General features: G+C 41.6%; 1 protein-coding gene across 3 annotated transcripts in view; it reads right to left on the bottom strand.

The window, feature by feature from the left end:
• Window positions 1-11,920, bottom strand: part of LOC126977094 (serine/threonine-protein kinase ULK3-like) — a 29,125-nt gene extending 17,205 nt beyond the window's left edge. For all 3 annotated transcript variants that reach the window (XM_050825797.1, XM_050825792.1, XM_050825807.1), the window contains exons 1-7: window positions 11,700-11,920; window positions 9,171-9,328; window positions 7,338-7,422; window positions 3,151-3,205; window positions 2,531-2,618; window positions 2,315-2,442; window positions 1,926-2,023 (exon numbers count right to left, since the gene is read on the bottom strand). In XM_050825797.1, the coding sequence (XP_050681754.1) occupies window positions 1,926-2,023; window positions 2,315-2,442; window positions 2,531-2,618; window positions 3,151-3,205; window positions 7,338-7,422; window positions 9,171-9,328; window positions 11,700-11,786 (699 nt within the window). In that variant the 5' untranslated portion in view covers window positions 11,787-11,920. The remainder of the gene's footprint in view (window positions 1-1,925; window positions 2,024-2,314; window positions 2,443-2,530; window positions 2,619-3,150; window positions 3,206-7,337; window positions 7,423-9,170; window positions 9,329-11,699) is intronic.
• Window positions 11,921-12,635: the final 715 nt, after the last annotated feature.

The raw sequence follows: 12,635 nt of genomic DNA, 5'->3' as shown, positions 1-12,635 counted from the left end.
CTGTTATTGAGAGTAAAAATGAGAAATTCACATTTCATTTGAGCTTGAGCGAAGTTAATTAAATAATGTTTCTACACACGATCAGCAAGTATTCCGAGGGTTACTTTGGTCTATAAGTCTATATTCGTCCGTTTATTCATCATGAATAGTATAATTGATATGTCTGCACTTTATTAAGTGTAATTAAAGGCAGGCTAACGTCCGCCACCTATTTTACGGCCGTTCTCAATATACTATCTACAGGTAGATAAATTACTACCTCCTACTGTCAGTAATTAGCTGTCAATAATCTAAAGCTGTCCCATTATACCCGATAAGTCATTCTTATCACCTTATATTGAGACGCGTGAATTGCAATTTCCATATAAACTTCTATCGTTGGTAAGCTATATGTTCTCCCACTGACAGAGCGTCTACGGATAAGGTGAGTTACCGTCGATAAGTTTATTGGGATAGAAACCCCTAGAAGACTCAAGTTTGCGCGTTTACCACTAAAAAATCCCCATTTGCCGTATCACTGCTCTTCGACAACACTTCCCTAAAAGCCTCGCCTAGTATCGGAATACTGGGTCTCGAAATCTCGAGCGATTGCCAATTCCGTGGCCTTCTGGAGGGCAAAGCCAAATTGGCTTCGAAGAAGCTGGGCGTCATCAATAGAGCACGGCAATACTTCAAGCCGGCCCACATTCTAGCGCACTACAAAGCGCAGGTCCGGCCACACATGGAGTATTGCTGTCATCTCTGGTCTGGCGCACCCCAGTATCAGCTCGATCCATTTGACCGCGTGCAACGCAGAGCAGCTCAAATTGTCGGGGACCCAGTGTTCTGTGAACGGCTAGATCACTTGGCGTTGCGTAGAGACGTCGCTTTATTGTGTGTCTTCTACCGCAATTATCACGGGTAGTGTTCCGAAGAGCTGTTCAACCTGATTCCCGCCGCCGAATTCCACCTTCGCACGACACGCCACAAGTTAGGATATCATCCCCACCATCTGGATGTGTGACGGTCCTTCACAGTGCGGTTTTCTAGGAGCTTTCTTCCACGTACTACAAAGCTGTGGAATGAGCTTCCTTGTGCGGTGTTTCCGGGACGATACGACATGGGTACTTTCAAAAAAGCGCGTACACTTTCCTTAAAGGCCGGCAACGCTCTTGTGATTCCTCTGGTGTTGCAAGAGAATGTGGCGGCGGTGATCACTTAGCACGAGGTGACCCGTACGCTCGTTTGTCCTCCTATTCCATAAAAAAAAAAACAGAAAAGTCAACGATAGTTACGATTTTTATCTCAAGTAGGAGATAGACTGAATATCACGGGAACGGCCGTTAGGGTATCATTATTAATTTCTTACTAGAGTAAGGACACTCGTTCTTTAGTCGATCCACAAAGAATAGCTCAGTATGTTGTACTTGTACCTAACATTGCACTGGGCGTAGATCATTTGAAAAGAAAAATCTTAATAATCTCTTTAATATAAAATATACTTATCATAATAAAAAACATAATACTAAATAATTAAAATAATAGAAAATGCACATATTTATATTTAGCGAGGGGTTAATAGGTGCTCTTGTTTCCAGGCACTGTCGGAGATCACTTAAAAAAAAACTGGAATATACACGAACAATCTCATCAACGATTGCTTAAGACTGTATTTCGACTGTGCTAACTTTGACTTTCCTATCATCAATCAAACAATCAAATTCTTTATTGGCGTATAAACATGGCATGTTACGATGGTACCATCTTACAGTTTCACATGTTTCGCCAGGTTTAACTAGGCTTTATTAGGCTTATGGTAGAATATCGATTACTTTTATTTTGTCAATAAATAGAGAGTATACATAAGCCGGAAATATAATTGATATAATTCGGGTTGGTAAAGTGCTGTCTTCTTTGGTAGTTGTAACTATTGTGTCACGACTCACCTGTACGGGCGCCCGCGACCGCAGCTTGTCCAACAGCTCCTGCAGCGTGCGGGAGGCGTACGGCGCGCGCCCGAACAGGCACTCGTACATGATCACACCTGCCGACACACGCCTGACTACATTATACTAACTTAAACTGTTTTTAGATCTGTTCTCCCGCACGGTACTAGTGAGTCTAATCGCCTCGTCGGTCCTATCTTTGAGAATTTTATTGTCATATTGATTTATTCACTTTAAATATATAATTTTAATTAGGGAATAAGCGTTATGCGCCTCGATGCAACATTCTATCTCTCTGTTTTATTTGCATATTTTATCTCGGGCCCAATTTACAGCGAGATGCCCCACACGGAGCGCCAGTCAACATGTGTCGCGTGTCACTTACTCACCCACACTCCACAGGTCGACCCTGGCGTCGTAGATGCCGCTCAGCATCTCGGGCGCCATGTACAGCGGGGAGCCTCGCACCGAGCGCCAGTCCTCGCTGTCGGCGCCCGGGGTCACTAGCTGTGCGAACCTGGTAACAAGAAACTCTTCATAATTCCGCACATAAATGTTTTATGAGGCAAAGCGGACGCCCGCAGCCACTATGTAGTGAGACTCACCCGAAGTCCGCCAGCTTCAACACGTACTTCCCGTCGGAGCCCTTGTGCAGCAGCAGGTTGTGTGGCTTTAGGTCCATGTGCACCACACCTGCACCAAGTTCCACAATTACTGTTTATTTTTTTCTCGGTCCCAGAAATTTGTTGGTTTACCAATTGTAAGGAACCGCTGTCAAATGAAGACGTGAAATATCGAGAACACAATATTGTCGCAATCGATTGTTGTGGAATGTACCTACTTAGATTACTCACAACGAAATATCACATGCTTAGAACGCCATTATTTATGCTTTATATTGAAATTACTTTATATACATAAACAATATCTTTATCTTTGATGTGCACGAAATATTTTTATATACTTGATGGTTCAAGAATATTCTCAACGACTGATGGTTGGTTATGAAGGTGCATATAGAGAAGACCTTTGATTAGCTGTGGTATGAATGTTACTGCAAGTTGGTCACCAGCTCCCGCACTGGCCTACCTAACTCCGTAAACGCGGGTATTGAAATATTGTAAACTAATTGACATTAGAAAGGAATTTTGCAGTTAGATAAAAATAAACATGTTTCTTATTATTTCATATTTAAACTCGTAAACATGATCGTCACCCAACTTACCTTTCTCACGCAGAAATTTGAGAGCGGAAGCCAACTGCTGCAGGAAATGTAAAACCTGAAACACATTGACTTACAATAAGCACTTACACTCACAATCACGTTCCAAAATTGTCTGAAGCAAAAACTCTGTCTTCGCTTTTAGTAGGCAGAGTTTTCGGTCAGTTGTGTTTTGACTAGTATATAAACAAACAAAGCGTGTGAGAGAGTAGGACTGTATATCTAACGCTGATACAGCAAATACAAAAGGAAAGTGAATCTATTGTAACCGATTTTGATTGAAAAGTCGTAAACAGTCAGCCAAGCTTAGCATTAGATCCTTTTTTTTATGGAATAGGAGGACAAACGAGCGTACGGGTCACCGCCGCCCACATTCTCTTGCAACACCAGAGGAATCACAAGAGCGTTGCCGGCCTTTAAGAAAGGTGTACGCGCTTTTTTTGAAGGTACCCATGTCGTATCGTCCCGGAAACACCGCACAAGGAAGCTCATTCCACAGCTTCGTAGTATGAGGAAGAAAGCTCCTTGAAAACCGCACTGTGGAGGACCGCCACACATCCAGATGGTGGGGATGATATCCTAACTTGTGGCGTGTCGTGCGAAGGTGGAATTCGGCGGCAGGAATCAGGTTAAACAGCTCTTCGGAACACTCCCCGTGATAAATGCGGTAGAAGACACACAATGAAGCGACGTCTCTACGCAACGCCAAGTGATCCAGACGTTCACAGAGTGCTCGGTCCCCGATAATTCGAGCTGCTCTGCGTTGCACGCGGTCAAATGGATCGAGCTGATACTGGGGTGCGCCAGACCAGAGATGACAGCAGTACTCCATATGTGGCCAGACCTGCACTTTGAAGAGCGCTAGAATGTGGGCGGCTGGAAGTATTGCCGTGCTCTATTTATGACGCCCAGTTTCTTCAAAGCCAATTTGGCTTTGCCCTCCAGATGGCCACGGAATTGGCAATCGCTCGAAATTTCAAGACCCAGTATTTCGATACTAGGCGAGGCCTTAAGGGAAGTGTTGTCGAAGAGCGGTGATACGGCAAATGGGGTTTTTTTTAGTGGTTCAACTTACCCCATTCCGCGACCTTCTCGAGAGAGGACTCGATAGAAGACACAAGTTTCGGTCGGTTCCGGCACTGGTCGACGTTTTCCCGAGAGAGACCTGCATGGCCCGTGTGTACGGCATCACCAGTGCTGTCGTCTGCATAGCAATGTATGTTGGCGGTGTCCAACATATCATTGATATGCAGAAGAAACAGCGTGGAAGATAGCATATAGCCTGGGGCACTCCAGCGTTCACGGGCTTGGGATTTGAGCAATAACCGTCGACAACGACCTGAATGTTGCGCCCAGTGAGGAAGCTGGAGGTCCGATTGCATAAGCTCTCGGGAAGCCCAAATGATGGAAGTTTTGCGAGGAGCGCCTTGTGCCATACACGATCAAAGGCCTTCGCTATATCCAGGCTAACTGCCAGGCCTTTCCCCTTGCTTTTAATAGCCGCCGCCCATCTATGAGTTAGGTATACCAGAAGATCGCCAGTCGACCGACCATGGCGAAAGCCGTACTGCCGGTCGTTGATCAACTGGTGACCCTCAAGGTATACCAAGAGCTGGCGGTTAATTATGCTCTCCATGATTTTGGAGAGTAGGGAGGTAATAGCAATAGGCCTGTAGTTTGCCGGATCCGAACTGTCTCCTTTTTTTGGATCGGATGGACAAGGGCAGAGTTCCATGAGTCAGGGACTACGCCTTTTGAATATGAGTGCCAGAATAAACGCGTTAGCACTGGCGTCAACTCAGGGGCACACGTTCTAAGCACGATTGGAGAAATGCCATCCGGCCTGCTCGACTTCCTGACGTCCAACGAAAATAGAGCTCACCGAACAGTTTTCTGTCTGAACTGTACTTCAGGCATGGAGCTCTGACACCGCGAAATGGTCGGCGGTGTTTTTCCGTTGTCGTCAAGAGTCGAGTTGGAGGCAAAAAGAGTGCACAGGAGATCGGCTTTCTCTTTTGCCGTATGGGCCAGGGTGTCATTCCTCATGTGCAACGGCGGCATGGACGGGTGGTTGAAGCTTGGTAACTTCAGCAGCAGCAGCTTTCGACAAGGACCAGAACTTGCGTGTTCCGGTCGGGAAACTGGAAACCTGCTCACCAATTTTGACGACGTGCTTCGATTTCGCAAGGGCGATTTGCCACTTAAAAAATCTGGAGGCATGGTTATATTTCCTCTTCAGAACTTTGCAGTTCGGATCCGCCGGACGCCTGTTTTTTGCAGTCAGATGCTGCTTTAACTGACGCATCGAACCAGGGCTTTGATCTGCCACCGATCGGTACTACAGAGCTTGGTATAAAAATATCCATGCCCTGCAGTATCACATCGGCTACTGCAACGGCGCAGGCACTAGGACCATCCGAAGGGAAACAAACCCTACCCCAAGGGTAGGATGCAAAAAAGGATCCTTCCCCAATCTGCTGACTTGTAGTACCAAACGCGGCAGGTCGCTGGTGGTCTGCGACGTTGGCGTCGGATAGGCATTACACTCCTCACCAGGCAATGGTCGGACGTTCCGAGATGGGCGTCGACGGAGACCTGGTAACTATCGGGATGTGTAGTCAGCAGAAGATCTAATAAGGACGGCATGTGGCTATCCACATCCGGGAGCCGCGTTGGCGACTCAACCAATTGGGACAGACCATACGCCAATGCAAAATTATGCACAGATCACCCTGCGTAGTCTGTAGTACGTGATCCAAGCCATTCGGCATTGTGCTGGGATCTGAGCAAGCACGTCATCAAATGCTGCTTGAACGCAGCCCATGAGGTGATCCGTTTCTGCGTTACCACTATGGGACCTGTAGACACACGCATAGATGCGGACGCGGTCCTCTAAATCTACGCGGAGCCAGAGAGTAGACAGGTCCCTACCCTCAAAATTGCCGAGACGGCGACAGCAGATATCCTCTCTAACGTACACACATACCCCGGCATGAAGCATAAAATTATGCTCAATTTTGTACCCGGGGTACGTTAAATATGACGTATCGCTAGGTCGAGATATCTGCGTCTCCGTAAGGAAACACAAGGCCGGCTGCGCCGTCACAAGGTGGTGGTGGACGGCGTTTAAATTGGAGTGAATTCCCCTGATATTACAGAAGTCCACATTAAGCGTAGAGCGGGGTGCCGTGGTGTAGCTGCCCTGTTTGTCCTTAGATATGTGCGGTACTGTGCCCTCCCCAGAATACGAGGGGCAGCCCGAGCGAGAATGCTCGGGGAGGGATTCTCCGGCACTGGTACAGCCGGTACGCTCCTGGGGTAATATCTTTTCAAGGACCGCTCTCATATTTTTGTTGGGGGATGATGGGGAGGGGGGGAAGGGATGGCTTCCGGTCCTCGACACTAACCTATGCGAAACATAGCGGCACCACGCGGCTTCACGCCGGTATTCTGTGCGAGTGTGGTAAGTAACCCGGACGAGTCTGGCCCGATTGTGCTGACGTCATAAGACGGCAGCGTGACTCTCCCACTTTCAAAAAGCCCGTAGTCGCCTCTTACGACACCCTTGAACCTGGGACTACCCTATTCTTTTTACGCCCCGGGGCAGCACAGGGCAAAATTAACAATAAATAAATGACTGCCTAACGCAAACATCAAATTAATCACGAATCATCGAGTCCTCGGGTCATCTCTGTGGTAATATAATATAAGTCAATGAAAACCAGCCAGGTTCCCCACAAAATGTGCGGTGGTCGAATAAATGAAGTACAAGTCACTAATGGACTTTCATACCGGTTTTCCGGCCCCGTATTTGCACGTAATAAATAACGCACTTACAGCACAGTTTTCATATCAAAACAGTCCCTTTCTAGATTAAGTTTAAGATATATTTTTTATTTACAGTGATAAGTGCTTCAGAACCTGCGGTACATGTTTAGAAACGTGCTAGAGCACGAATAACATAATATTTAGAAATAAACGTTTCAAGTGCCATGTTTACTCTACTTAGGTTAGGTTAAAATAAAATTGCTCATTAATGAAGCAAAAGACCACGGAAAGACCTGGAGTGAAATCAAGAGATGCGGAAGATTATTCGCGATGGAGAAGCCAGGGGTTACAGGAACTTAAATGTATGAATGAAATTGCTAGCCTAAGTGAAAAAAACATGAGCTGGTAGTCTACTAGGTCACCTGTTTCTCGGGCACGCGGCCGTACCGCTGGATGTACTTGGATAGATCTCCTCCGCAGCAGTACTCCATCATGATGTAGATGTTCCTGAAACAACCTCTCGCTGTCAGCGCTGCCTCGAGTGACACTGGCTATCATGAAGTATTTAAGGGCCTTGTAATTCTTTAATATCCCAGAAAACTCATTGCAGATGTATTATGATCTGCAATCTGAGCGTTTTAAAAGTTTATAGAACATAAACAAACATGTGGAAAAAATTGTTAAAATGTTCTTCTTCGTCGGATTACTCTTGACAGAGCAGTCGTGGTCACGTCGAACGACGAACGATTCTACGCCAGTTATCCCTGGCTGTTGCTTCTCTGGCACATGTGTTGAGGGGAGTATTGGTTAGGGCTTTGATCTGGTCTGTCCAGCGCATAGGGGAGCGTCCTCTTGACCTACTGCCGTTGACCCTTCCCTGAACAACAAGTCTCTCTATGGCATGCTCTCCACGTCGCGTGATATGTCCGAAGTATCTGAGGATACGGGCTCTGACTATAGATGAAAGCCTTTCTTTCACCTTGAGCTCTTCAAGTATCGAGACGTTTGTGCGGCGTTGTGTCCAAGATACTCGTAGCATTCGTCTCCAACACCACATTTCTAGTGCGTCAATCCTTTGTCTCTCTCGTTCTTTGACTGTCCATGTTTCGGCACCATATAGTAGAATGGGAAACACTAGAGATCTTACTAACTGAACTTTAGTAGCTTTGGTGATATTCCTAAAATGTAGCTGTTTCCAAATTTTTGCTACTATTTCCATACTACTAGTGTTATTTTCATGGCTCTTGCAAGAAACAATAGCTATTTTATTTCTCTACAAACTGAGCGTTTTAAAGTGTTAAATAAGATATAACTTTGACATTAGGGACTTATACTATATTCACTACAAACAGCCGTATGTGGGTCGGTGCGCGGGTGACAGGAGATAGTGTGCCACTGACTTTCACACGAAGGGGTTCTGCGCGACGTGAACCCAATTCGTTTGATAACGATATTACGCGCAGTTCAGAATACAGAGCTAGGAACTTATCAATATATTATTAATAATATATTTGAGTTATCATTTTTTTATTAACTATGCTTAGTTTCCTTTCTACTCATACTATGTATTATCACGCTAGATACAGACAAAGTATTTTTGGTGAGATGAGAAATGTTTTGTGGGTTGTAGTCATACTCAACACCTAATATGTGAATATCATTATTCTATTATCTATAATAGACTAGATTTAGATTTAAAACAAATCAAAATCACTTCATTCATCTATGTCAAGGAGACAACACTTCTTATGAATGTCAAAATTATTTTTCAAGAATATCAAGATCTCTTAACATCAGGTTCAGCTGATTTGCTAATTTTTTATAAGTAAAATAAATAAGGGACGAGAGGAGCAGACATTCAGCTGATGGTAATTAATAAGCTCTACCCATTACAATGCAGTGCTGCTCAGGATTCTTGAAAAAACCCCAAAAATTCTGAGTGGCACTACAAACGCACTTGTCACCTTGAGACATAAGATGTTGTCTCATTTGCCCAATTATTTCACTAGCTATGGAGCCCTTCAGACCGAAACACAGTAATGTTTACACATTACTGCTTCACGGCAGAAATAAGCGTTGTTGTGGTAGCCATATTCTAGCCTGCATCCTGTACAAAGGAGCCTACCACTATATTTTTTTTATTTGTCCTCCCTCTTTAAAAAAAGTCAGAGAACTTTTGTATTTATAATTTGATATTTCTTAAGTGTGACTTGTGTGTAACATGACTTGCTAAGTACATTACAATAATAACAAACCGATCATCCCAGGTGAAGTCTCTCATCTGTACAATGTGCGGGTGTGTCAGCTTCTTGAGCAGTCTGATCTCCGTCACCAGGTTGTCTACTGCACTGCCTGAGTGTTTCACTACCGCCTTGTCGATGCATTTTATTGCTAAAACTGATCGAGCCCCCACCTTCAAACATAAGCCCAAGAGTTAGTGATCCTGGCTATTTATATGATGAATATGGATGTTTATTTCCAAGTCAAGGATGTCTTGCACCAATAACCAATGGAAGTATAGACATTTTAGTGATAAGTCCTGCATGTTGGAACACTTTGAAAACACTCTGCTTAGGTGCCAAAGAAGAATATTTACTAGTTCACAGATTTATTTTGTGTAATATTTTGGTTCTAACTTATTAAAATTATTTTTGCCAATTATAATAAAGATAAAAAAAGATTACAGGCACACACTTTTTATCATTTTGCATAATGTGGGCCTCAGATGGGTTCAGATTAACAATAGCACACGACAAAGGCAAAAACATCATCACATAGTTAATAATGCTATATTTTACAATATCTATATACATCATCATCATCATAATTTCAGCCGGATGCCGTCCACTGCTGTACAAAGGCTCTACCCAAAGATCTTTACGACGATCTGTCCTGCGCTGCTCGGATCAGCATGTACGCGTCGGTCCATCTTGTGGGGACCAACACTTCCGTATGTGGTCGCTATTTGAGGACTTTGCTGCCCCAACAGCCATCTGTCTGTCTGTGCCATGCCCACTGCCAATTCAGTTTATACCATATACATGTATGTTGTCAATACATAAGAAAAGTTTTTTTGCTAGACAAAAAAAACCTCCTAAGAGATGAGTTCTATCTCTATGAGATGATATCTTGAAAACTGAGCTGGCGCATGGGGATATTTATATGAAAACGAAAAGGGAAATTTGAAAAAAAATTTGCTTTTTCTCAATTAAATATTTTAAGTTTCTCATATTTGTGTATTTCTCTAATGATTACATATGGTTGTTGGATGTAAGTGCAATAGGATATTTAGTAATATTTTATAGAATTAATTTGTGATTTTCGGGGAGGTCGTCGTACAACCATGGATGTCTGATAATTAGTAAATATTGTGTTGGTTATGTTTATAAATAAATAAACAGCCTGTAGGCTTTGCCTAGTTTGGGGCAAGATAAAATATGCAGAAATGTGTCAATACTATAAAAAAAACCACTAACAATCATATTTTCTCCAAGTGTTGGATAAAGGAAGATAATTTTATGAGACATTTGGGTTAAATTAAACAGTATATGTAGCACTAGATACAATATGCTAAGAGAAGTACATCCTGTTTATCAACAACGACCATCGAGTACCACCACAGTATGTCATGTTCTGTTTATTTATTTATTTATTTATTAGAAAAGGCTTACCAACTAGACATACAATTAATATTATGACTACTTATAATGTAACATTTCTTATATTTAATATTTGTATATCTAACTTATAGGTATGCACAGTGTTGCCTTCATTTAATATTGTAAGTTAAGTAATACAACTACAATATGTATGTTTACTATTATTAAAAACTATAATTTTATACATCCAAATTATAAGGGTTCAAAAGCTTATTTTTTAAAATTGCCAAATGTATTAAAATTTATATCTTTACTACTATTACTATGGAATTTACTCTTATATAATTTTGAGATAAGTTGGATAGGTGAATTTGAGCCATAATTGTTTCTGAAGAATCATGCATGTACTGGCAGGTATGTACTAATATGGCAAGGATAAGGTGGTACAGAAAATTCAATCTTAGATAGAAGTAATGGACAGTCTAATTGATTATTTAATAATTTATATAAGAAAAGAATTTGTGACACATTCCTCGCAATTCTTAGGTTTTCATATTGAATAATTTTAATTTGTCTTTGTAACTTATAATAGTGTAATTCTGTTAAAATTTTAATAATATATTTTAATATTATTATTATTTAAAAAAAATGCAGGCATTTAAAGTTTTGATCATTTATTATTTATATTTTCTAGATGTTGCACCCAAACTGATATGAGTTAGTTATTTTCAAGTTTAGAACAAAGTCTCCTCCTCCTCAAAGACTTAAAATATTTTTTTATTAAATTTGTAATTTAAATTACATTTTTACTACTAAATGTCAGTTCAGCTCGAAATTTTACACAATGGGGTCACTGAAAATCAGTGTTGTGCTTATTAAATTATGGACACAACTGTAACTGAGTTTGTTGACTCCAGTTTTGGAAGACCAGCCCCACACAGATCATTTAGTATTGCTTTTTTGTTTTTTATTTAGGACTTAGCTAATATTTGTTTCCATTAACTTAATTTGTTTGAATGTGTGGTAAAGTTTTTCTGCTGAAATTAATTTCATATCATTTCAATGCATCTCTTCACCTCTGGTGTTGCTGACAACTATGGGCAGCTTTCTATAGATCACACAATCATACAGGTCACCTGATGATAAATGGTTTTATCTAAACCAACTTGATAATGTGATATTTACCTTTGTGTAAGCTTTATAGACGGTAGAGTAACTTCCTGAACCCAGTTTTTCAGTAACAACATATCCCTCTATCTTTGGGAAGGACATTATTCGATATCATCAGTGTAGAACGTAGTAAAAAGACATTGTTATTTTTGTATCATTATTTCAAAATATTGGTGAACAGAGCTAACGTGACTACATACAAAGTTACAACTCTCTGGTAGGTACTAGGTATATAGTGTATTATCTATGGTTACAACTTAGAACTTAGATTCTGTTACAAAGAGAATATAAACACTCTTTCATTCTGTTACAAAGAATGAAATGTGAAATATCTTATGTCAATTGTCAAATTATAAACAGATTACAAATATTATGTATAGGTAGTTTATACCTAGAGCTAGATACTTATGACCGTTCGCTGTAAATAATGTAAATTGGAATCTATTCGATTATTTCTCTCGTAGAACTTGCAATCGACAGTTGCATGCTTAGAGACTGAGCGTTTGGCGATTAAATAAAACAACTGCTTGACTGTGAGGAATATGTGGAAGATATATGATTTATTAAAAAGTTACATGATATATATACAAAATCCTTAAAACTAGTTATCCAATGACAATTGTTACTTAAATAATATTTACAAGTTCAGAAAATACACACCAATACTAAAGCTTACATTTTAACCAATAGTAAAACGTTTCATTCACGTCGACCTCGATCATACGATGTCAATGAGCATTCCGCACCTACGCTGTTGCTCATTGATTAAAATTGCATGAATAGCGATCGACCCCCGAGTCCCGACGCTTCACTCATCAGTCGAGTCCGCTCGGCCTTGCTGTGCGGAGCATATGACTGATCACGTGAGTATATCTGCGATCGTCGAGAGAACGTGACGATGCTCGTACATTGATGAGATTATTACTGGTGATCTGTACGATTCTATGAGTT

The sequence above is a fragment of the Leptidea sinapis genome, chromosome 2 (genome assembly GCF_905404315.1).
Source record: "Leptidea sinapis chromosome 2, ilLepSina1.1, whole genome shotgun sequence".
Taxonomy (NCBI): domain Eukaryota; kingdom Metazoa; phylum Arthropoda; class Insecta; order Lepidoptera; family Pieridae; genus Leptidea; species Leptidea sinapis.
Note: the sequence above shows the minus strand (reverse complement) of the source record. Positions and strands in the feature narration are given on the sequence as shown.